This window comes from Phocoena phocoena, chromosome 3 (assembly GCF_963924675.1).
Source record: "Phocoena phocoena chromosome 3, mPhoPho1.1, whole genome shotgun sequence".
Classification (NCBI taxonomy): domain Eukaryota; kingdom Metazoa; phylum Chordata; class Mammalia; order Artiodactyla; family Phocoenidae; genus Phocoena; species Phocoena phocoena.
Window position 1 is genome coordinate 111,395,038 of NC_089221.1, and position 25,968 is coordinate 111,421,005.

General features: G+C 46.8%; 1 protein-coding gene across 1 annotated transcript in view; it reads right to left on the minus strand.

Annotated features, from left to right (window-relative positions):
• FSTL4 (follistatin like 4) overlaps window positions 1–25,968 on the minus strand; it is a 443,193-nt gene that overhangs the window by 32,214 nt on the left and 385,011 nt on the right. Inside the window, exon 7 of the mRNA XM_065874776.1 lies at window positions 17,834–17,954. Within this exon, the coding sequence (XP_065730848.1) occupies window positions 17,834–17,954 (121 nt within the window). The remainder of the gene's footprint in view (window positions 1–17,833; window positions 17,955–25,968) is intronic.

The following is a 25,968-nucleotide window of genomic DNA, read 5'->3' on the forward strand; positions in this document are numbered from 1 at the left end:
TCTGAGACCTGGATGTTCGTGAAAATGAATAAAGTAGCCAAATTTCTGGCAAGTTTGTTTAGTGAAAAATATAAAGAACACAGAGGAGATTAAAAAATATGGAAGTACTTTGTTCAATTATAGGTAATAAACATGAAGCGCTCAATGAAATGAATCACTTAAAAGGAAACTTTAAAGTATTGACATGGAATCAAGAAGAGAGCATTTAAAACATTTTAAAGCACTACTTTTCAGTTATGCAGTGAATAAGTTCTAGAGATCTGTTATACAATATAGGGCCTATAATCAGCAATATTATGTTGTGCACGTAATTATCTATTAAGAGAGTAGATCTCATGTTAAGTGTTCTCACCACAAAAACGAACAAAAAAGAAAAACAAAGTGGAGGTGATGGGTATGTCTGTTACCTTGATTGTGGTGGTGGTATCCTAGGCGTATACATGTACAAATTCATCAAATTGTATAGATTAAATATGTGCAGTTTTTTGGTATATAAATTATACCTCTATAAAGCTGTTTCTTTTTCTTTTTCTCTGCTGTCTCAATTATCCTTTATTTGTAGTTTACCTTGAATTACTCTGGTAACCTATTCAGGTTTTTTTTTTTTTTCTTCAATTCACAGTGTCTCGGCACACCTATGTCACCCACCGGTTCCTTTACAAAGAAAGTTCATAAAGCTGTTTTTAAAAAGGCGCTACTAACCCCCAAAGAACCCTGATTAGTTTCATAGGGAAGTTCTTTTGTACATTTCAGGAACAGATAATTCCTACAGCTTACAGCAGAGAAGATGTCCCAAATTTTATAATGAAGCTGTATAACCTGGACACGGAAACCTGCCAAAGAGAGCACAAAATAGATGATTACAGACCTAACTCACTCAGTACTAGATATACCAAAATCCCAAGTAAAATATTAGCAAATCAGGATTCTGGACAAGATGGTAGAGTAGAAGGACTTGTGCTCACCTCCTCTCACAAAAACACCAAAATCACAACTAACTGTTGAACATCCATCGACAAAAAAGACTGGAACCTATCAAAAAAAGATATTTTACATCCAAAGACAAAGAAGAAGCCACAAAGAGACAGTAGGAGGGGAGCGTTTGCGATATAATCAAATTCCATACCTGCCGGTGGGTGACACACAAACTGGAAAATAATTATATCACAGAGGTTCCCCCACAGGAGTGAGAGTTCTGAGCCCCATGTTAGGCTCCCCATCCTGAGGGTCTGGCATCAGAAGGAGGAACCCCCAGAGCATTTGACTTTGAAGGCCAGTAGGGCTTGAGTGCAGGAGCTCCACAGGACTGGGGGAAACAAAGACTCCACTATTGGAGGATGCACACAAGACTTCACATGCACTGGGACCCAGCACAAAGCAGTGACTCCATAGGAGCCTGGGCTAGACCTACCTGAGGGTTTTGGAGGGTCTCATGGGGAGGCAGGAGTTGGCTATGGCTCACTGTGGGGGCAAGGACACTGGCTGTGGAGGGCTCAGAATACTGATCAGTGTGAGCTCTCCATTTTGGCAATGAGACCTGGGGCCACCCCGCAGCCTGCAGACTCCACTGTGGGATGCTTCTGGCCAAACAACCGGCAGGGTGGGAATCCAGCCCCACCCATCAGCAGACAGGCTTCCTAAAGTTGTACTGAGCTTACAGCTGCCTCTAAATACAACACTTGACATGGCCCTGCCCAAGAGAGGGACAAAACCCAGCTCCACCCACCAGAGGGCAGGCAACAGTCCTTCCCACCAGGAAGCCTGCACAAGCAGCAGGACCAACCATACCTACTGGGGGGCAGACATCAGAAGCAAGAAGAACTATGATCCTGCAGCCTGTGGAAACGAGACCACAAACATAGAAATTTAGACAAAATGAGATGGCAGAGGAATATGTCCCAGACGAAGGAACAAGATAAAAACCCAGGAGAACAACTAAGTGAAGTGGAGATACACAATCTACATGAAAAAAAGAATTCAGAGTAATAATAGTAAAGATGACACAAGATCTCAGAAAAAGAATGGAAGCACAGACTGAGAAGATACAGGAAATGTTTAACAAAGAGCTAGAAGATCTAAAGAACAAACAAACAGAGATGAACAATACAATAACTGAAATGAAAAATACACTAGAAGGAATCAATAGCAGAGTAAATGAGGCAGAAGAATGGTAAGTGAGCTGGAATACAGAATGGTGGAAATCATTACTGTGGGACAGAATAAAGAAAAAAGAATGAAAAGAAATGAGGACAATCTAAGAGACCTCTGGGACAACATTAAATGCACCAACATTCACCTTATAGAGGTCCCAGAAGGAGAAGAGAGAGAAAGGACCTGAGAAAATATTCGAAGAGATAACAGCTGAAAATATCCCTAACATGGGAAAGGAAACAGTCATCCAAGTCCAGGAAGTACAGAGAGTCCCAGGCAGGATAAAACCAAGGAGTAACACACCAAGACACATAGTAATTGACAAAAATTAAAGACAAAGAAAAAATATTAAAATCAACAAGGAAGGGCTTCCCTGGTGGCGCAGTGGTTGAGAGTCCGCCTGCCGATGCAGGGGACACGGGTTCGTGCCCCGGTCTGGGAAGATCCCACATGCTGTGGAGTGGCTGGGCCCATAAGCCATGGCCGCTGAGCCTGTGCGTCCGGAGCCTGTGCTCCACAATGGGAGAGGCCACACCAGTGAGAGGCCCGTGTACCGCAAAAAAAAAAAAAAAAAAAAAAAAATCAATACGGAAAAAGCAACAAATAACATACAAGGGAGTTCCCACAAGGTTATCAGCTGATTTTTCAGCAGAAACTCTGCAGGCCAGAAGGGAGTGGCATGATATATTTAAAATGATGAAAGGGAAAAACTTACAGCCAAGAATACTCTACCCAGAAAGGCTCTCATTCAAATTCGACACAGAAACGAAAACCTATACAGATAAGCAAAAGCTAAGAGAGTTCAGCACCACCAGCCCAGCTTTGCAACAAATGCTAAAGGAACTTCTGTAGGCTGAAAGGAAAAGGACACACTAGAAACAAGAAATGAGAAAGCTCACCAGTAAAGTCAAACATATAGTAAAGGAAGGAAATCATCTGCCCACAAATATGATATCAAAACCAGAAATTGTGAGAAAAGGAGAGTACAAATGCAGGATATTGGAAATGCGTTGGAAATTAAGAGACCAACAACTTAAAATAATCTTGTATATGTATAGACTGCTATATCAAAACCTTATGGGAACCACAAACCAAAAATCTACATTAGATACATACAGAAAACCAAAAAGTAGTCCAAACACAACACTAAAGATAGTCGTCAAATCCCAAGAGAACAGAACAAAGAGGAAGGGAAGGAAAAAGTCCTTCAAAAAGATATCCAAAAAAATTAACAAAATGGCTCTAAGAACACATATATTGATGATCACCTTAAACGTAAATGGATTAAATGCTCCAACCAAAAGACACAGACTGGTTAAATGGATACACAAACAAGGCCCGTATATATTGCTGCATACAAGAGACCCACTTCAGATCTAGGGGCACATACAAACTGAAAGTGAGGGGATGGAAAAACGTATTCCATGTAAATGGAAATCAAAAGAAAGCTGGAGTAGCAATACTCATATCAGACAAAATAGACTTTAAAATGAAGACTGTTACAAGAGACAAAGAAGGACACTACATAATGATCAAGAGATCAATTCAAGAAGAATATATAACAATTGTAAATATATATGTACCCAACAAGGAGCACCCCAATATATAAGGCAAATACTAACAGTCATAAAAGAAGAAATTGACAGTAACACAATAGTAGTGGGGGACTTTAACACCCCACTTTCATCAATGGACAGATCATCCAGACATAAGATCAATGAGGAAACACAGGCCTTAAACAACACATTAGAACAGATGGACTTAATTGATTTTTACAGAGCATTCCATCCAAAAGCAGCAGAATACACTTCTTCTCAAGTGCACATGAAACATTCTCCAGGATTGATCACATGCTGAACGAAGAAGCAAGCCTCAGTAAATTTAAGAAAATTGAAATTATATCAAGCATCTTTTCTGACCACAATGCTATGAAATTAGAAATCAACTATAAGAAAAAAAAAACAAACATAAACATGTGGAAGCTAAACAATACGTTACTAAACAAACAATGGATCACTGAAGAAATCAAAGAGGAAATTAAAAAATACCTAGAGGCAAATGAAAATGAAAGCACAATGATCCAAAACCTATGGGACGTGGCAAAAGCAGTTCTAAGACTGAAGTTTATAGCAATGCAATCTTACTTCAGGAAACAAGAAAAATCCCAAATAAACAACCTAACCTTACACCGAAAGCAACTAGAGAAAGAAGAACAAACAAAACCCAAAGTTAGTAGAAGGAAAAAAATCATAAAGATCACAGTAGAAATAAATGAAACAGAGGCAAGGAAAACAATAGAAAAGATCAATGAAACTAAAAGCTGGTTCTTGGAAAAGATAAACAAAACTGACAAACCTTTAGCCAGACTCATCAAGAAAAACAGGGAGAGGGCTCAAATCAATAAAACTAGAAACGAAAAAGGAGAAGTTACAATGGACATGACAGAAATACTAAGGAAGAAATGGACAAATTCTTAGAAAGGTACAATCTCCCAAGACTGAACCAGGGAGAAATAGAAAATATGAACAGACCAATCACAAGTCCTGAAATTGAAACTGTGATTAAAAAACTCCCAACAAACAAATGTCCAGGACCAGATGGTTTCACAGGCGAATTCTATCAAACTCTTAAGAAAAGAGTTAACACTTATCTTTCTGAAACTATTCCAAAAAATCACAGAGGAAGGAACACTCCCAAACTCATTCTGTGAGGTCACCATCACCCTGTTACCAAAACCAGACAAAGATACCAAAAAACAAAAATTACAGGCCAATATCACTGATCAACATAGACACAAAAATCCTCAACAGAATACTAGCAATCCAAATCCAACAATACATTAAAAGGATCATATACCATGATCAAGTGGGTTTTATTACAGGGATGCAAGGATTTTTCAATATCCACAAATCAGTGTGATCCACCACATCAACAAATTAAAGAATAAAAACCACACGATTGTCTCAATAGATGCAGAAAAAGCTTTTGACAAAATTCAACACCCATTCATGATAAAAACTCTCCATAAAGTGTGCATAGAGGGAACATATTTCAGCATAATAAAGGCCATATATGACAAACCCACAGCTAACATCATTCTCATCAGTGAAAAGCTAAAAGCATTTCCTCTAAGATCAGGAACAGACAAAGATGTCCACTGTCACCACTTTTATTCAACACAGGTGTTGAAGTTCTAGGCACGGCAATCAGAGAAGAAAAAGAAATAAAAGGAATTCTAATTAGAAAAGAAGTAAAACTCTCACTGCAGATGACATGATACGATACATACAAAATCCTAAGGATGCTACCAGAAAACTACTAGAGCTCATCAATGAATTTGATAAAAGTTGCAGGATGCAAAATTAATACACAGAAATCTCTTGCATTCCTATAAACGAACAATGAAAGATCAGAAAGAGAAATTAAAGAAACACTCCCATTTACAATTGCATCAAAAAGAATAAAATACCTAGGAATAAACCTACCTAAGGTGACAAAAGCCCTGTACTCTGAAAACTATAAGATGCTGATGAAAGAAATCGAAGATGACACAAACAGGTAGAGAGATATACCATGTTCTTGGATTAGAAGAGTCAGTATTGTAAAAATGACTATACTAAGCAAGGCAATCTACAGATTCAATGCAATCCCTATCAAATTACCAATGCCATTTTTCACAGAACTAGGACAAAAAATCTTAAAATTAGTATGGAGACACTAAAGATCCCGAATAGCCAAAGCAATCTTGAGAAAGAAAAATGGAGCTAGAGGAATAAGGCTCCTTGACTTCAGACTACACTACAAAGTTACAGTCGTCAAAATAATATGGTACTGGCACAAAAACAGAAGTATAGCTCAATGGAACAGAACAGAAAGCCCAGAAATAAACCCATGCACCTATGGTCAATTAGTCTACGACAAAGAAGGAAATACTATACAATGGAGGAAAGACTGTCTCTTCAACAAACGGTGCTGGGAAAACTAGAGAGCTACATGTAAAAAGATGAAATTAGAACATTCTTTAACACCATACACAACAATACATTCAAAATGGATTAAAGACCTAAACGTAAGACTGGATACTATAAAACTCCTAGAGAATACATAGGCAGAACACTTTTTGACATAAATTGCAGCCATATCGTTTTCAAGCCGTCTCCTGGAGTAATGGAAATAAAAACAGAAATAAACAAGTGGGACCTAATTAAACTCAAAAGCTTTTTCACAGCAAAGGAAACTATAAACAAAATGAAAAGACAACCCACAGAATGGGAGAAAATATTTGCAAATGACATGATTAACAAGGGATTAATATCCAAAAGTTACAAACAGCTCATGCAGCTCAACATTAAAAAAACAAACGACCCAATCAAAAATTGGGCAGAAAACCTAAATAGATATTTCTCCAAAGAAAAGATACAAATGGCCAAGAGGCACATGAAAAGATGCTCAACATTGTTAATTATTAGAGAAATGCAAACCAAAACTACAATGATATATCACCTCACACCAGTCAGAATGGCCATCATCACAAAGTCTACAAACAATATATGCTGGGGAGGGTGTGGAGAAAGGGGAACCCTCCCCTACACTGTCGGTGGGAAGGTAAATTGGTACAACCACTATAGAGAACAGTAAGGAGGTTCCTTAAAAAACTAAAAATAGAGTTACCATATGATCCAGCCATCTCACTCCTGGGCATATATCCAGAGAAAAACATGATTCGGAAGGATATGTGCACCCTGATGTTCACTGAAGCACTGTATACAATAGCCAAGACATGTAAGCAATGTAAATGTCCATTGACAGATGAATGGTTAAAGAAGGTGTGGTGCAATTTATATAATGGAGTATTACTCAGCCATTAAAAAGAATGAAATAATGCCACTTGCAGCAACATGGACGGACCTGGAGATTATCATACTAAGTGAAGCAAGTCACACAGAGAAAGACAAATATCATATAATATCACTTATATGAGGAATCTATAAAAATGATACAAATGAACTTATTTACAAGATAGAAAGTCTCACAGACTTAGAAAACAAATTTATGGTTACCAAAGGGTAAAGGTTGGGGGGAGGGATAAATTCAGAGTCTGGGATTGACATATACGCACTACTATGTATAAAACAGATAATCAACGAGGATCTACTGTATAGCACAGGGAACTCTACACAATTTTCTGTAATAACCTAAATGGGAAAATAATTTGAAAAAGAATAGATACATGTATATGTATAACTGAATCACTGTGCTGTACACCTGAAACTAACACAACACTGTTAATCAAGTATACGCCAATATAAAATAAAAATAAAGAAAAAACTGATAGACCTAGAGATCATTATGCTAAGCGAATAAGTCAGAGAAAGACAAATATCATATGATACCACTTACATGTGGAATTAAAAAAAAAGATACAGATGAACTTATTTGCAAAACAGAAACAGACTCACAGACTTAGAAATGTGGAATCCAAGAAAAAATGATACAAATGAACTTATTTGCAAAACAGAAACAGACTCACAGACTTTGAATGCAGACCTGTGGTTGTGGGCAGGAGGAAATGTGGGGAGGGGGGAGGAATAAATCAGGAGTTTGGGATTAACATGTACATACTACTATATGTAATATAGATAATCAACAGGGACCTACTGTATAGCAAGCACAGGGAACTCTACTCCATTTCTGTAATAACCTATATGGGAAAAGAATCTGAAAAAGAATGGATATTTGTATATGTGTAACTGAATCACTTAGCTGTACAGCTGAAACTAACACAACATTGTAAATCAACTATACTCCAATATAAAATAAAAATTAAATTAAAAAAACACAAAAAACAAATACCCACATAAAAATATTAGCAAATCAAACCTAGCATGGCATTATTGGGTAAGATGTATTATCTTCCATAAGATGTTACAGAAAAACCTCACGACCTTTTTGGCCAACCCAATAAAAGAACATACTGTGACCAAGTATAATACGTTTCAATGACTAACTATTAGGAAATCTATAATTAATCATATGCAAGTCAAAGGCAGTCAAAAAAGAAAAACCATTTGATTCTCCTGCTAGACACTAAAAGGCCTTTGAAAAAAATTCAAAATCCATTTCTTGAGGGAAAAAAACCTCAATAAAATAGGAACAGAATAATATTTTCTTCCCACAATGAAGAATATCTCTATAAAAAGTGGGACCAGCACCAATCTTTTCAGAACGGTGAAACATCAAGTGGGGAAAAAACAAAAAGGAAAGAGGAAAGGAGGCAATATCAGACTCTCAACATTTTTCTGGATGTTACTGTCAATAGAAGGCAAGAAATGAGAGGGAGAAATATTAAAGAGGTGGAGAAAAATGATACTTTACCTGGATATGCTCCAGATAACGAACCAAAAGTATAAGGTTTAATAAGTGAGTACCATAAAGGGGCCAGTACCCAGACAGACAAAATTAATAGCTCACTTATATACCAGTAGTGGCCAAATAGAAAACACAGTGGACCGAAATGAATGAAGCTATAACATCTCACTGAAGACACATAAAAAGACTTGGAAAATTAGAGAGAGATGATCTTGGATAGGAAGACTTACTGTTGTTAAGAAACAAGATACTCCAAATTATGCCAAACATTTAATCTCATTCCAGTTAAAATCAATTGGTGGGGTCTTGACAAAATAATTCTCAAACTTAGCTAGAAGAAAGAATGTGAAAGAACAGCAGAAATTTTGAAAAACAAGAGTGATGACTGTCATTTTTTCATACCACATATTACAAAGTATTTCAAGTATTACAATAGCAAATAGGGGGAGGGGGAGAGGCAGGGGGAGAGGGAAAGGCAGTGTGGGGAGGAGAGGGGAGGGCTGAGGCACTTCCCAGCTTTGAGTCCAGCAGCACATTAATGGTCTTTATAGAGTTTACAAAGTTCCAATATTGTGCAGTCAACATTTATTACATCCCAACCAAGGGTCAGGCATTACACACAGAGCAGTGAATAAGATCCACCCAGTCCCTGGCCTCATGAAGCTTTCTGTCAGGGGGAAGATGAGTAACATAACAGCAAGCTGTGATGAGGATTACCAGAAGGGAGCTTTGGGGACATAGGGACAGGGGTCTGGGAAGATTTATCAGAATAGAGCACTTGGATCTACTCTCTCCACCTCACAAAGGAAATACCTACCTTCCTTATACCTGTGGGGCCTACCCCTTTATTGATAGTAGGTTTGTCCAGTGAACTGGTGGTTTGTGGACCAGTCTCCTCAGTGAGGTGCCCAGTGGCCAGCACAAGCCTTGAAGACTAGCCTTTGCCTCTGTCCTGCCCTCTGATGGGAATCTGTGGACCCAGGAACCTGTCACACTTGAGTGTGTATCTGCATCTCCTGGCTGGAGCGGGGGCTCTTGTTAAAACAATGTTGGGCCCACCCCACAGTGTCTGATTCTGGAGGTCTTGGTTGGGGCTGGGGGATTTGCTTCTACCTGTCAGGTTCCAGGTGAGACCCTGGGTCAGCCCTGACTTGGAAGCTCTTGCAGACCGATTGAACTGAAATAGGTGGCGCTGTTCTACAACAAGACAAAAGCTGACAAAGTCAAGGGAGTGGAACCATCCATTCACTTAAAAACAAAGGACTATCTGCTGGGCCTCCAGTGGCAGGGGTTAGAAGACAGCTCACGTCTGCTGAGAGGGAGGAAACCCTGGCTGGCCTGGAGGTCTCCAGGAGCCGAAGTCATCCTGGGGGCTACGACCACTCCTCCTCGGACCTCCATCCCTCCATCAGCAGGACTAAAGATGGCCCTCAGAACCCCGCGTCCTCCACCTCCCAGTGGCCCCTGTCCCCAGTCTCCTCATCTCCAACTGAGGACCATCAGGGCCCTTTCCCTCATGCCCTTGATTTGGGATCCTGTCAGTCTACAAGAGCCTAGGCCGCTGGGGCATCCATCATCCCCCAAACCTTCCGTTGTGCCTCCGAGAACTCATGTTCTGCCGTCAGCAGAACGTCCTCTATCCTTAAACTCCTCTGTGAGTGTTCCTCACCTTCTTGCTCAGATGGAAACCTGGTGACACTCCTTCTCTTGCAGCCTTTTAAGTGGATGTGGCTCTCTCTCCCCACACTTGTCCCCCCCGCCCCGTCCCCTACCCCACGGGCTGGGAGATGGGGCAGGTGTTGCCACTGCCAGACCATCCTCCTTCCATTCCCCAGAAAAGGACCCAGTTTTGAGTTTCCTGTCCCGCGAGCCTCATTCCTAGATTCCATCCCCTCACGTCCTATCCACGACGTCCCTCTAGCACTTCTCTCTCCCTCCTGCATCAGTTTCCCCCTTTTTACTGGATCTTTCCTATTAGTCCATAAAACGCTTTTAATTTCCATCTTGGAAAAAAATCCCCAAACCTCTTTACCCCAGCTTCTCTCCCCAACTCTGCCCCGTTTTTCTTCTTGGAAACACTCTGGAGAGTTGTCCATACTTGGTGGCTCTCACATCTCCTCCCCATCCCCCTGGAGCCAGCTCCAGGCAGACCTTTCCCCACCACGTGTGGAAATGGCTCTGCTCTGGACCACAGTGCCCCGCCCCCCCTACACCGACCCTGACCCAATGGCCAGTTCTCTTTCCTCACCTTCCCTGACCTGCCGGTGGCATTCACCACAGCTGATCACTCCTCCTTGGCCCCAGACACCACTTGGCCCCAGACACCATACTCCTAGTTTTCCTGTCTCTGTGGCTTCTTCTCTGCCTTCCTTGCTGCTTTTTCTCATCCCCCAGGCTCTCAGTGCTGTCGTGCTTGGCTGCTGGACATTCTCTGTCTGCACTCCTTCAGCATCTATTCTGGTCTATTGACTTTAAATACCAGCCCCGCTGTGAGGCATCGGAAATTTATACCGCCAGTCAAACCTGTTCCTTCAACTCCAGACTTATAGATACCCCATGGGCTGCACGACATCACATGTTTATCACGTCCTCACGAGCTCCAGATCTGTCTTCTCCAAGCCTGCTCCTCCACGATCCTCTCCTCTCAGTGAATGGCCTCTACTTTTCCAGGTGCTCAGACCAAGATCCTCTGGAGGTATATTTGACTTTCCCACCAAGTGGACACAAATGTCATCTTTTCAGTATGGCTTTTACTTGCCGTCATACCTAAAGCTTCCACCTTTTATCTGAGTCTCCTTATCCCCTCCTGTTTTAAAATTTTCCTCCTTAGTATCTTCCACCCTCTGAATTGCTCCATGAGGATGGGGATTTTGGTCTGTCCGCTGCTGTTTTCAGTGCTCAGCCTGGTGAATGGCATGGAGAGAACCTCAGTAAATGCTTATTGAATGAATGATGACGACAGCGAAGGATGAGGTGGTGTTGGCAGCAAGGCAGGGCGGAGCGGGGAGAGGGGGGTGGGAGGGAGGATTCTTAGCCAAGGGATCAATCAGTGCAGGGCAGTGGAGTCAAGGAGGCAGGGTGGGCATAGCAGAGAGAGAGAAGTTCACGGGGCAGGGGCAGGGGCACGTGGGAGGGGTGGGGCAGGGCCTGCGTCCCAGTGTGTGTTCGTGTGTGCGTCTGTGAGCATGCACGGTGGACTCCCGGGGATGGAAGCTGCTGCTGCCCCTCCGTGAGCCAGTGGCTTGGGCCTCCACTCCTATGGTTCCTGAGGGATTGGCGTGGAGGAGGCCAAAGAAGCACAGCCCAGTCAGCAGCAATGGGAGGGGGCCCTGCACACAGGCCCAGACCCCTGGCTAGATCGGGGCCAGTAGCCTCCTGGATCTTCCCAGCTCCATGCCTGGCATGAGCGGGCCTGTGACATGGAAGGCAAACCCCGGAGTACCAAGGAGCTCCACCGAGAAGCCCGTTTTGCCCTGACCTGACCTTTGCTAAGTTGAAAACTGGCAATAGGATGTTAGAGGGAAAAAATAATCATCCCATCATTTGGGTAGAAGCTCAGCCACTGCCTCCAGGACCCAACTGTCCTCCTCGCGTGTGATGAGGCATCGCTAAGGCTGCAGCTGGTGGGGAACAGGCCCCGGGCTCTGAAGAGAGCACTGCAGCCAGAGCCCTGATCCAGCCTCCTGCCAGGACAGGAAGGGCCTAAGGAGAACCCTGGGCAGGGAGGCATCAAAGACCTTGGTACCCTTGGCCCCTGCTCGGCCAGGGTCCTGTCAGAAAAAGTCCTGCATTTTCTCTGTGAGAAACTACCCTTTCCAGGGTAGGGATCGGGTGGAGACACAGCTTTCTGCCAGCAGCAAGGCAAAGGCCCAACTGTTTTCCTCTGGCCCTGATCTCCCCTCTGCCTCTGTGTTAATTCACACACTAAAAAGCATTCGAATTAATGTATCTGGGATAAACACATTCGTTTTCTTTTAAATTTGCAAAACCTTCCCATGAAAATATTTCAATACACAACACAGAGGCACATTTTCTTTGGGAAACATCAATCATTTCCAAGGTGAAAGGCAGCATAAATATGTCTTAAGTAAGAGGCACGTTCACCAAAGTACCAAGCTGTAGTAATAGACAGATTTGAGAGATTGCTCTTGTGCTTTGGGAATGAATCGCTACTTGTCTGAACTGTGGGGAGGTTGAGGGTGTTTTTAATTTAATGGATTAATCATTTATTTCTGAAGTTTCTGTTCCTCCTATGGAGGAATGTGGGAAGTTTGCGTGAAGTTATAAATCATGTTAGTGTTTGGGCCTCATCTCTGGGGGGTCTGGTCTACGGGGAAGTTACACTAATAATTTGAGAAAGGAAGTAGTTGCCTGGAAGGGCTTCCTTTAGGTCAAGACAGAGTCCTGGATGGAGAAGAAGCTCCAGAAGATGGTGACCCAGCCTGTATATGGAGCCCGGCCCCTGCCACCCGGGAGTGAGACAGCTCCAGGGAGAAGTCTGTATTTTATTCCTGGCTTGGCAACTTCCTCTGGGTCTTGATTTTCCCATCTGTATAATGAGCTGGAAGGTCTCTGAGGGGCTACCAGCTCAGACCATCTGTGTCCGCCAACTACAGTTAAATATGGCTGAGACAAAACAAAATCTCCCCCATATCTGTCCCATCTTGGACTTTGAATTATATCTGGCCAGGCATTTCCCAAGCATTTGACACATATCCGATCTCATCAGGCCTATAAGGGAGGAGGCACTATTGTTATTCCCATTTTACAGGTGAGTTTACTCGCCAAAGATGTATGTCAAGGAAGTACCAGCACTTGGATAGGTACTAGGCTTGAATCCAGGTCTCTCTGACTCAGAGTTCATGTCTTGACCCTCTGACAGAGGTTTCTCCAGCTCGGGTCTGCGCCGTGCCTTGGGTGGAACAGCGCCACCCAGCTCCTGTTCGCATGTGCGGTATCCCCGTCTCTTGGGCCCACTGGCCACACATTGCCTCCCCAGAACACCTGCCATTCACATGGAGTCTTCTGAGCCCTCAGAGAGGCAGGGAGCTGGCAGGGCCTCCTCTCCCTGCTTCATCATCCTCCCCTTCTTGTCCTCCCTCTGACTCAGGAGAAGCAAGGAGAAGGAAACAACAGAACATTGTTCCCTGTCTGTGTGTCCTGGGCACCGCCTTGGCTCAGTAAGCCACAGGCCATCTTCCAGGCCAAGAGGGGACCAAATCCCACCACCACAGCACAGCTGGGCGACCCCACCAATTCTACTCAAGCTGCTCTGGGACATCTTTCATGCTTTCGACTCACGCTTGGGATGACTGACGAAAAGGAACAAATCCCACAGATGAATCTGTTACAGCTTTCTCACATCTTCTCCACGAGATGCCTCAGCAAAGCAGTGCTCCTTCTGTCCTGAGCACAGACGGTGGCTTCTCACCTTCCCAGTCCTCCTGCCCGGAAGCCCCCCGTGCCCACCGCCTCAGTGAGCCTTCCGCAGCAGCCCAGCCCTCCTGGGCCTCCCCCTGGGAACCTGAGCAGCATTGGGCATCTGCACAGTGATCTGCCAAGCCCACCTGGAGGTGGACGGCCAAGCCGTGCAGGTCATCAACTTCAGTCCTGCTGCGGGCGGGGCCTGCCCTTATATCTACGCTGTGGGTCCTTCATTGGATGCTCGCTAAGCCAGCTGTTTCTGGCTCATGCGTGAGCTCAGCACCAGGGGCAGGGATAAACGAGGCAGGGTTCCTATCCCCGGTCCCCCACAGCGTGCCCCCGCTCGACAGCAGATCAACACCGACCTGCTAAACGACCACATCTGGATTCACCAACAGCAACAGTGCAATGTCCCAAAGGGGAGGATGGGGCGGAGAAGGCGTCAGGAGTCTAGGCTTTGGTGTCAAGATCCATTTTGCAGTTATACACTAATTGTAGGGCTGGGGTTCCTGGGCAGATCACTTAATCTCTCTGAGCCCTAGTTTCCTCATCTGTGAAACAGAGATGCTGCCCAGTAATTATTCAGTAAATGTTCCTACTGTAATTGTGTCTTTCGTACCATTTTACTTTCAATGACATCTTCCCACCTTCCCACACAGATAGGGAGGTTTTCCCTCTCAGTCAACACAGCACACTTCACTTCTGGAATACTCTGAAAACCTCATGTCTTGTTCCTTGGTCAGCAGGCAATGGACTCATGTCCTTGGGAGGCAACACCAGATCTACCTTAGTACGGTGCTCCCATGAGGGAGCTGCTTAATGGACCCAAATGCCACCCCCAAGTGCCTGGGGGTCAGCTCAGCCCAGGGACCTTGTGGGCTCCTGGAGTGAGGCCCACCCTAATGGCCCAGCCCAGCCGTCATAGAACTGAGCGAAGTAAGCCATGGAATGAGGTGGAAAGCCCACCGCAAAATACAGAGGTCCTAGCATGCTGCCGCTGACTCCAGTACTTCGGCTGGAAGAGATGCCTTAAACGTCTCAGCAATTAGGAAATGGATCTCAGGCGGCCTCTCTCTGGATCTCAGTGGGGAGGTTTTGCTATTTAGACTCTCCTAGGCCCTAAGCAACCGCTTCAGCAATCGCTGGGCTGGGGGGTGGGTAGGAGTGGAGTGCCTGGGGAGGCTCAACAGAACTCTCCAGTGCCAGCTGCTGAGTCCACTCCCCACTCGGGTAGCAACAGGAAGCAGCCTAGTCTCTACTTTCAGCCCAGCAATACACGGTGTCCGTGGGCCTGGGCCTTGCTCCTGGATTCAGCACCGGGAGGGAGGAAATGGCTCATTCCCATCATGAGCTCTGTCTCAGAATTCTGGGGGAACAGGAGGCAGAAGGGCCCTCCCAGCACCGCGGACCTGCCATTCGTGTATTAAAGGTGTTTAAGACCACAGAGTCTCCTGCAGGCGCCTGAGGCGAGGACAGGCTCTCACTCACGAGTTACTCTGGTTCCCAGGCTGGTGGATCCCCTCCCTTCCCCGCAGATTTGTTCTGGAGGAAATGAAGGGGGACCAGGCTCAAGCCCTCTCCTTGTACCCTCGGTTCTTATGAGATGGGGGCAGGATGCGAAGGGCTGGATGGAGGATCTGGGAATCCTGGGTGATTTCCCTTTTTCAGGCTGGTCTGAGGACCCGAGGGACCTGGGCCAAACCGTGTGGAGTTGTGCAAGCATACATTCACCAACACTGTACAAGGCTGGGCACCACTTCCAGCTATAGATGATAAAGCCCTCTTCACACTGCAGAGTGCACGCCCCGCCCCTGGAGCAGCCCTTCTCAGGGAGCAGCCCAGACACTGCCCGCCTGCTGCACACCAGGCTGGCCTCTGAATGGCAGCCTGGGATGACTCACCCAGGGGTGTTATAACTGGGAACCCCTGGGTTATTTCTGATGAAATCCAGAAACTTCATTGTACACCCTGATTCAAGCCAACAAACACAGCCACAAAGCCCCAAAGGATTAAATATGTCCCAGCTCAAGGGAAACACTAATAAAATACGGCTTCGGCACATATGAACATAAAAATCCCTAAAACATCCTATAAGACAAATGTAGAGGCAAGCTGAGCTCACTCTGTTGTCCTTAAATGGCCCATCACCCAGGATCCCAGAGTAAGTGACACTGAACCTCATGATGTAATTATTCTCAACACCATGTGTACTTCATCAGAGCAGAGTCCTGGACACAGCTGGCACAAAGGGTCTGGGGCTGACTTGGAGCTTTCACATTATTCTCTGGCGCACAGACGCCCTGCTCAGGCCTGCTTGGTGAAAGCGGTGATGCCCAGCTGGGCGTGGCTGGACACGTCTAATTTCCCTGGAGTGCTGATCTGCCGTGGCACTGTGATGGCTTGTTTGTTGTGATGGCTGGAGTGACACTGTGACAGAGGGCAGAGCACAAGCCCTGGGTCTAGAATGACTCCTACCAGTGGTGTGACCCCAGGAAAGTGACCTTACCTAGAGACTCATCCATAAAGTGGGTTAAAATATACTGATTGGGAGAGTCCATGTGATGTGTTAGCCCAGGGATTGGACAGAGGAAGTCTCAGAAAACACTGGCTATTGTAATTGTTGATGTGGTCAGCAGCAGGGGTTAATTCTTCTCAGTTTCTGGGAGTCCTGGCAACACAGAGGCCTGTGAGAAGCAGAGAAAACCTGCGGCAGCCTGCTGAGGTTCTGCTTGGCTGGGCCCAAGCTGAGGCTCCTTAAGCCTCTGGGGGAGGGAGGTGGGAAGCAGACCCTTTTGCAGAAAGTAAGGCCTCCCAACTGGATAAGTGATTTGGGTCCACAGTACCTGGAGGAGGAGTGGCATGTTCTAGACAGTGTCTGCTTCTCACTGGATCAAGACCACAACAGCTTGCCATCTCCATGTCACTGTAATCGAGCAGGACCCTATGGGGCCTTCCCGGGACAGACTCCCTCCCCAACCCCCATGTCCTCCACCTGCCTCTTGTCTACAGAAAACCTTTAGACTCCCAGGCCTGCCCTGAGTGCCAAAGAATAAATTTACTCAGACAAGTGAGAAAATGCAGAAAGGAAAACAGTTAAGCAAGACAAAATAATAATAGTTTAGTCATTAAACAAAGTCAAGGACATTTAGTTCCTCCTCAAGGACTATAGATAACATTCTGAGCCATGTCCTTTGAGCTGTTTTGCAGATACTGAAACCCCCACCAGGTGGAATAAGTTAACTCTATGCTGTCCACAAGTACATAGAACCCAGACCGGTTGGAATCAGAAAGTTGACAGTGTTGACTCCCGATTACCTCACCACCAACCAATCAAAAGAATGTCCACGAGCTTATCACGCGCCCCACAGCACCCCCCCTCCCAACCCCCTGTCTTTGAAAACCTCTCCCTGAAAGCCTTCGGGAGTTGGGTCCTTTTGAGCGCTAGCTGCCTGGACTCCTTGCTTGGCACCCTCCAGTAAACGCTGCACTTTCCTTCACCACAATCCAGTGCCAGTAGACTGGCTTTACCTTGAGCAGGCGGGTGGACCCAAGTTCGGTTTGGTAACATCGCCTACAGGGCACACTCCACATTCTACAGGGGCCTGCTGGAGATGCTGGGTGCGACCTGCCTAAGTGACTCACCCCCTCCCACCCTGACTCACTTCATCAGAGGAGGCTTTGGGGAAAGCCAGACCGGGAAATGAGTTGGCAGACTCTGCCCCTGCCTGCCCACCCCCCTCCCCAGTCCCTCTTTACTCACAGGAAAGGTGGGACATTTTGGGGTCAGGTATTTCTTTAAGAAGTCAGAATGCAGGAGGGGAGGAGGGTTGTTCTGAGCAGTTTTGAGGAACACTTTGGGGGGACAACATGCATGGAGCCATTTACTAACCATTCACCTGCAGGACGTGGGTCTGGAACAGCTGCTCGTAGCCAGAGGCATGGCAGGTGTAATTGCCCATGTGGATGGTGGTCACCTTGGTGATGTAGAGGGAGTCGTCCTCTCCAAAGTCCTGCTTGGGCAAGGAAGACAACAAGATTGGCTTCTCTGCTGAGTAGTCTGGGAAGCATAGCCAGGTCTCTGGTTTTGCAGGAAAACAGAAACCCTGTAGCTACGAGAGACTTCCTTTCTGCCTGGCCCCCTTACTCAGCCAGAGCTCCCTGCAGGGCTGGGCAGCAGGACCTCCATGTCTCTTCCGTGTTGCTTGCCCAGACCCTAAACATCCTTTTAAGATCTTGTTCACCTTCTCTGTGAGGTCTGGCTTGAACACCTTCCCCAGCACCCTCCCTCTCCATTTCTACAACTGGGCTCACCTGCCCCTCCTGTGCTGCTGCTTGGCTGGTTTCCTCAGCTCTTGTCCACCTGTTGAGAAGCTCTGGAGGGCGGCCTCCTTTAGGGTCAGCCATCTTTTTCTTAAAGGGCCAGATAGCAAACGTTTTTGGCTTTCTGGGCCATAGGGTTTCTGTCAACTAGTCAGCCCTGCCTTGTAGCATGAAAATAGCCATACCAATGCCTAAATTAATGAGTATCACTATGTTCCAATGAAATTTTATTTAAAAAAATGTGGTGGGCTGCCATTGGCCCACGGGCTATAGTTTGCCTACCACTGGTTTAGATCTCACCTCCATCTCCAAATAATTTCAGGCAGCTTACAGAGATCTGGGTAACCGAAGAGAAGGGAAATTGAACTCTGAGGAAAATGAGGGCAAACAAAGAACAAGGGCAGGGATGTACTAGAGAGCAGGAGGGGCTGATGCCAGAGGTTCCATGAGAAATGACTCAGTAAGCCCTGTCCCTGTGACCTCTGCAGCCTCACAGAGTGGGATCCTATTTGGCCAGCACGTGGGGAGGGATGGGCAGGAGGGGGCTTTGAGCTGGTCAGAGGCCCCTGGTGAGCACTGGGCACACAGCACTCCCCCAGGGCCTTTCCAGCCAGCTGCCTTGTCTCCTGCAGAACAATGCACAACGCTGGCCCTGTCCAGGCACCAACTGCAGACATGCTGGGGAATGGAATTACCGGTGTTTCAGGGAGACCTTTCATCATGTTTGGCTTTAGCTACCAAACATCTCCGAGGTGTGGTGCTCAGAGCTGATGGGACAGAGGAGGTCCTGGCTCCCTGGTGAGAAACAGGGCTGGGCAGTACTAGGTGTGAGGAGTGATGGGGGAAGCCCAGTGCTGGCACTCAAGATACTCAGGTTTTAGCTTGAACTCTGGCACTGACCAATGTTCCCTCATCCCTCTGGGCACTGGCTTCCCCACCTGTAAGTTGTGGACAATTGATATGCCCTATCTGCCTCCTGGGGTGATGGGGAGATCTGGCAAGAGAATGCCCACGAGTACATTTTCCAGTGTGGGAAGTGTGACATACATGGGGGCTGCTACTTTTCTTACTATTAACAGAAGATGCAAAACTCCTCTTGACCCCCTGGAGACAACACCAAACCATCCCTCCCGTCATTCTCCCTGTCCTTCCTGAGCTTCCTCTTTCCACAGAAGCAATCTCGTGGCAGGAGGGACGGAAGGCCACCGGTCAGTGTGGCACAAGGATTGTCCAAGGGCCCGGCCACAACCATCATGAGTCCTTTAAAGATGCTTTCGGGCTAATTAACCCAATGAAGGGTGCAGGCCCAAGAGAGGTTTGGGTTAAGGCACAGGTTGGAAGGTGGAGAGTGGATGCATGCAGCCTGCTTTCAGTATCAAGGAAAAAATACTCAGAAGTGCTCCCAGTGGAGTGAAATACTGGAGAAGGCTGCTGTAAGAAACCCTTAGAGTTTTCTCTGAAACATTGCTCTGCTGTAAAAAGCCCCATTCCTATCACGCAGTGGAAGCTTCCCTAATAAAAATAAAATACCAGATAGCTTATTTGTCCTGTGCCATAACAGAGACATAAAGGGTTCATACCTGAGTTGCTTATGAAAAGTTAATGGTTAGTCAGTTCTGGGGCTGACATATTTCTAATCTAAGCTGTTTCCTGTGTCAAAACCTAAATCTGCAGGAAAATACATTTTGCTTGGAGTCTCAGTGGTGGAATGGCATCTCGAAAGAGGGCTGGGGAGCTGGGTGCGGCCCCACCTTGGGGAACCTCAATACCTCACTTGGTTGGTTCCTGGACAGCCTCCATCCCAAAGGGCAACACCAGAGCTGTTTGTAAGGGGTTTGGTGCTGGGGATCCCCTGGCATTTCCCTCTGTGCTGCCTTCTTGAGCCTTCATACCCACAGCCCTTCCTCACAGGAGGGCCCTCCTTGTAGTCAGTCTCAGGTTCTGGCACCCCCTGCTCTTCTCGTCACCTCAGTGGGGTTGGGTGGTCATGGGACCCCAGGCTGAGAAGAGCCCCCAGGCTGAGGTTCCCACAGATCAACTGCAGAGTGGTACCCAGTAATAACACCAGCTTACAGTCTCCACGAGCTAACTGTGTGCTGGGAATCTTGACATACGTCGCTTTGTTTAAGCCTCAGAAAAAACCCTGAAAACCATAAAGCAAAACAAATGCCCAGTCCCCATGGGGTGAGAAAGTAGAGCTCTCCCGCGCAATATATTCAGAGTCTGACCTTCTCTCGCCGCCTCCACTGCTACTGTGGGCCAGACGCACGGTCCTCCGCCTCTGCCCCTCTGCGCCCGGCCAGGCCACGCCCCCCTCACTCGGAGTCCCAGCCCTAGAGCGTCTGCAGGGATGACCTGCCGTCCCCTCTCCGCCCCGTCTCCTTCCACTCTCCCCTGCTCGTTCCTCTCCAGCACTGTGGCCCCTTGCTGTTGCTCCAACATGCCTGGCATTCTGCCCCCTCAGGAACTTTCTCCTTGTTGTCCCACTACCCCAGGACTATCGGTCTGTCTTGCTCTACCTCCCTCAAGTCCGCTCATATGTTATCTGCCGGCCCTATCTGTAACCCCCATGGAGCACCTGGCACGCACTTACTCCCATTTAGCATACTGTTTGCCACGTGTCTCCCCAGCTAGAATGTGAGCTCCACCCTCGTGCCTGGTGCTCACTGCTGTGTCCCCAGTGCCTAGCGGGGCCTGACACAGAGTAAGCCCTCAGTAGACATTCGCTGAGCAGACTGTACAAGGCGCTGAGCTAGGCTCTCTGCAGGGGCTGTGCCCTGGTTCCCGTTCTTTGGGTTTGACAACGGAGGCGCCCACCTCCTGCCTTCCTGTGCCCCCAGATGTTACCAATCACCCGGGGTCCAAAGCAAGTGGCTGGTGGGGAGGCAGAGAGCTGGTCTCAAGTCTTGTCCCTGCCTTTCCACCCTGCCCCCTTCTCCATGCTGCGTCCTCAGGCCTGGGCACACTGGGAGGGCTCAGCTCAGTGCAGCAGGCAGAGCCCATGCGTGTAGTCCCAGACCGGGCTGATGGCTTCTGCGAGCCCCTAACAGAGTTGCTTAACCTCTCTGTCTGTTTTTCCTCACTGCTCCTGGGAGCAGAGGCATATCCCTTGGGTGATCGCTCAGGGGTGGAGGTGTGTAGGTTGCCGGATGCGTTATGGCTCTACTTTGAGCACCTAACTCATTATCAGCCTGTGAGTTAGGCTCTGGGGAGAACCTGACTCTGTACTAAATAAAATAATGGCTCTGGGCTGAAACAATAGGCATCATATAATTATAGAAAAAAAGTGCATATTATTTTCTGGAGCATGAATACTGGCTACAGAAATCAAAGTTACCTCATCGGATGTAAGGAAATTACTTTATAAATTGATTTATGAAATTACATAAAACTAAACCTGCAATCCTTCTTCTCCTGAAGGTTTTCTGAGGTGTGTCTGAATGCTGCTATCAGTGCTTGATTGCATCTCTGAAACTGTCTTTTTAGGGATGGCTTTTTTTTCTTTTGCTCTGATGCGTAGAAATGTATTAGCAAAATCAAGGTTCCTTCCAGAAATAAGCAGATGCCAGATTAGACCATTCTTTGTATTGATGCGCATCTGTCTTCGGAAAAGAGACAGTGTTACTTAAAGATACGTTTTTTTTTTTCTTTTTTGCCTTTTAAAAAGCTATTTTCTAAGTATCTGCCCTTACTAAAGTAATTAAATGAAACTTCAGTATTAAACAATATTTAAGCAGAGGCAAGATGGGGGATGTTGTCATGGTGACACATGTGAGTCAGGTCTAAGTAATATGAAGATGAGCCATCAGTGCTGATTATTTAGTGACTAAACGTTAGACACAAGGACTCCAGAGTGATTTCAGAGGTTAGGTTCATGGTACTGTCAGTGCTACAAAGTTTAGGAACATTTATTCAGAGCTTTTCTAGCTCTGCCCTCCTCAGGAGCACTCTTGGCTCTCTTTGGAGAGGATGGAGTAAAGGAGAGGGTCTTTTCCTCCAGGCTGGTTTGACTCTGGCCCCCAGAATTTCACTAACCCTAGCATGCCACCTGCACAAATGCACCCAAACACTGAGCGATGCAGTGCCTTGGTGATGGCCGGTCCTCAGAGATGTCTGCACTCACATGAACACACACATCCATTATCCAGACCCAGCAAAGACCAGATGCAGCATTGGTGGGCACAGACCAACATCCTTGTGAACACATGCAGTAAACAGCATGTGTGCACACCCATGTTCCAAACCCCTGCTCTCTCTACACAGCTGACCCCTCGGACTCACACTGGGGTTCCCGTGTTGGTCACCTGCTTCTAGCCCCTCAGAGGACAGACCTGTCACTCTGCGAGGGCCTGCAGAAGCAGTCCTCTTGATCAAAGTCCTCTTAAAAAAGAAGTCTCTGCAACTTCAAGCAATGCCTAAGTGGCCACTGAGCCCCCAGGGGAAGGCTGCTATGGACAGTCACGTTCGGTGTGAGCAGCCTGGAGTGGGTCTGTCCTCCTGCCCACTCCCAGGCCTGGCCCAGGACAGGGAGCCACAGGTGTGGGAGGCACTGTGGGGAGGCTCCGGGCTTGCCCAGGACTGTGGGGAGTGTGCAGACACTTGCTGCCTGGGGTTTATGTGGTCAGTGCCGAAGGGGAGGCACCTCATCTCTCTGTGCCCATGTGTGGCATGGTGCCTGGTGCATAATGGGTGCTCAGTTAGTGTTGGCTGAACGAACGGAGGTGTGTCAGCCTAGAGTGCTGGCTCGTGGGGAGCCACAGGAAGTGAAGGGAAGGAGTAACGTTACCCAGAGAGAGGTCTGGCCTTTGCCCTCAGCTATTGGGAGGTGAACTCTAGGCCTTGGGATGTGCCTTTGTTTGCTTGAGCAAACCGGAGCATCTAACAATGTGATTTATGATGGAGCCCTGCACCACATGGGACCAGCTCTGCCTCCTGTCTCCTGGCTGGATACTAGGGGTCAGCCACGCGGGCAGTATGGGATTGAGTGCTAGTGAAGGCTCTGGACACAGACCTGGGTGGGCTTCCCTGGTAGGTATGTTGTTACACGTCTATGCCGGGAGCCATGACCGCACCAGGAGACAATGGAAGCTCCGCACTTGGACCCTCCTGGACTCTGTCCTGTGGGCTTCTGCTCCTGGCTGATTTTAATCTGTACTCCTTCCTGATAATAAACCATAACTGTGAGTATAACAGCTCTCAGTGAGTTCTGTGAGTCCTTCTAGTTAAATTATTAAACCTAAAGGTAGTTTGGGGAACTCCCCAAACTTGAAATTGGTATCAGACTGAGGACGTTCTTGTATGAACTGCTGTCTCTAACTTTGTAATTGGTTCCAGAACTCAAATGGGGGAGATTCTGACCCAGTTGTGTGGATGCTAAGCATTTGCCCTGGGGACAAGCTTGAGTGTCTGAGTGCACACAGGGGCCTGGGTACCTGTACGAGAAGGCTCACGCCAGAGACATTGCTTTGAGCACCAGCTCGTCCATCTCCAGAGGCCAGAGGGCAGACACCTCTTGACTGGCCAGGACTCTAGAGTGTATCATGTGGATGAGCGGCAGCTCCTGGGGCCTTCCGGGGAGTTGCAGGCCTGAGCCCCTGAATGGGGCTTCGGTTCCTTAACCTATCAGCCCTGTGTGCCCAGCCTGGGTGGGAAGGGACTCAGGCGCTAGACTGCACTGCAGGGTCAACTGCAGTTCCACAGCGTCTCAAACCTGCTGCCTTCATCTGGGAACCCTGCAACCCTCCCCCCGGGGGCCCCTTGCATCACGAGTCCCCAGGCCTAGAGGGCCTTACCAGCTCCTCTAACCTGGGTCACACTCCCAGCCAAGAGAGCTGATAGGCATTCTTGCTGTTCCGGAAACACCCCAGGGAGGATTTGATTAAATTTCCTTCCATGGCTCATTTCAGGGACCGACAAGGCTTGCAATCAGGAATTTTCTCCTGCTGTGGTGTTTAAAAATCTTATACACCATTGGAGGGAGTATAAACTGGTGCAACTTTTTTGGAGGGAGATTTGGCAATATCCATCAAAACTGAAAACATGTCCACTCTTGGATACAGTTATTCCACTTCTAAGAACTTATCTTACAGGGCTGCTTACACAAATGTGCAAAGAGGTATGTATAAGGATGTTCACCACAGTATCGTTTTTATAAGATAAAGCCTGAAAACAGCCTGAATGTGAGCTCCCCTGCGTAGGGCTTGGGGCTCTGCATTCAGGGTCTGGAAGCTGGATCAGAACCTTCCTGAGGGACTCTGTACCTTTGAGATGGGGCCAGAAGAGGTCACTGAGCACAAGTAAAGCCTTGAAGCTAGTACTATTGAGATAGGTTGGGACCTGGGCCCCTTTGCTGCAGTGCTTGCACCTAGACACACCTCTCCTCGAGCAACAGAAAACAAAGAAACTGTGTGGGACTACAAATAACCGCGTGCATGCTGCTGTTGGGGCAAATTCTGGACGAAAGATACAAAGAGACCAAAAAACCCAACTGCCACTTCTAAAGAGCCTGGAGCAAAACCAAGGGTCGGGAGCAAAAGCAGGGTACTGCGCATGCCCTCTGCACACAACACCACCGAAGGGGTGGGCAAACCACATAAGCTGGCCCTCCAGCCCGAACCCCCTGGACACATCCCTACTCTCACCGCATATAAAGAACAAGCTGGCCGGTTCCACCCCGCTCAGCTAGCGAGTCAGCAAGGGAACCTGTTGTTTGTTCTCACTCCCCGCTGCTGCAGCAGGGGCCCCAATAAAGCCTTGCCTGAATTTCTTGTCTGGCCTCTGATCAATTTCTGTTGATTAAAGAGGCCAAGAACCCTGGTCGGTAACACTATGGGGAAAGAGGGGTGATCCTGAGGAGGCCACTGAGAAAGCAAAGGCCAGTGGAGGTATTTGGGAGGGCAGAGACCCCCACGAGTTCCACAGGCTGATGTACCATGGGTCCGGGCCCTGTCTCTTGGAGAGCTCTGGCCAATTCTCCTTGTGGTTTGAGCTCATCCAAAGCTCAAAAGAACCAGTTGTTCATCTGTAACCAGGGTTTTCGACACTAGCTGGCCAAAGGCTTTGAGTGCTTCAAGTATACTGTTTTCCAAGATTTTAAAACAAAATGTACCCAAGCGTTTAACGAGATTATTTTAATGCAGAACCTACAACCACTGTCTAGCATGTTGCAAACAGCTCTCCGTGCTAATGAAACGCCTCTCATCTTTTTACAATAGATTCATGACTGGTTCATACAAAGACAATAAGAATTAAATGAGTCATGAGCTCTTAAATCATTCTCTTTTGGTCTTTTTAATAACTCACTTCCAAAGAAGAGCTGGCTAAGAGCATATGCTTCATTAGAGTTATTTGTTCATGGTTTTACACCATATAGGCACGGGGAAAAAGGGAATCTTTTAACACATCCTTCAAACACTGCCACAAATAATTTCTTTTAATGGGTTTTGTTTCTCTGCTTTTGTCATTGTACTCTGCCTGCCGACACCTGAAAGCCTCCAATAGGGAGACTTGGTGAAAGAAAAAAACAGCAAAAAACAGTGGCTTTTTCAAGTCATTTGCAATATATGGGGTTTGCTATAAGCCTTTTTTTGTTTTTAAAAGAAGAATACAATAGAAAAAATTTTCCTCTCCCTGAGAATATCTCGGCCAAACAATTCCACGTGCTGGTCTCAGAGCCTTCTGCCTTCTCTTTGCTGTGGCAGAGGC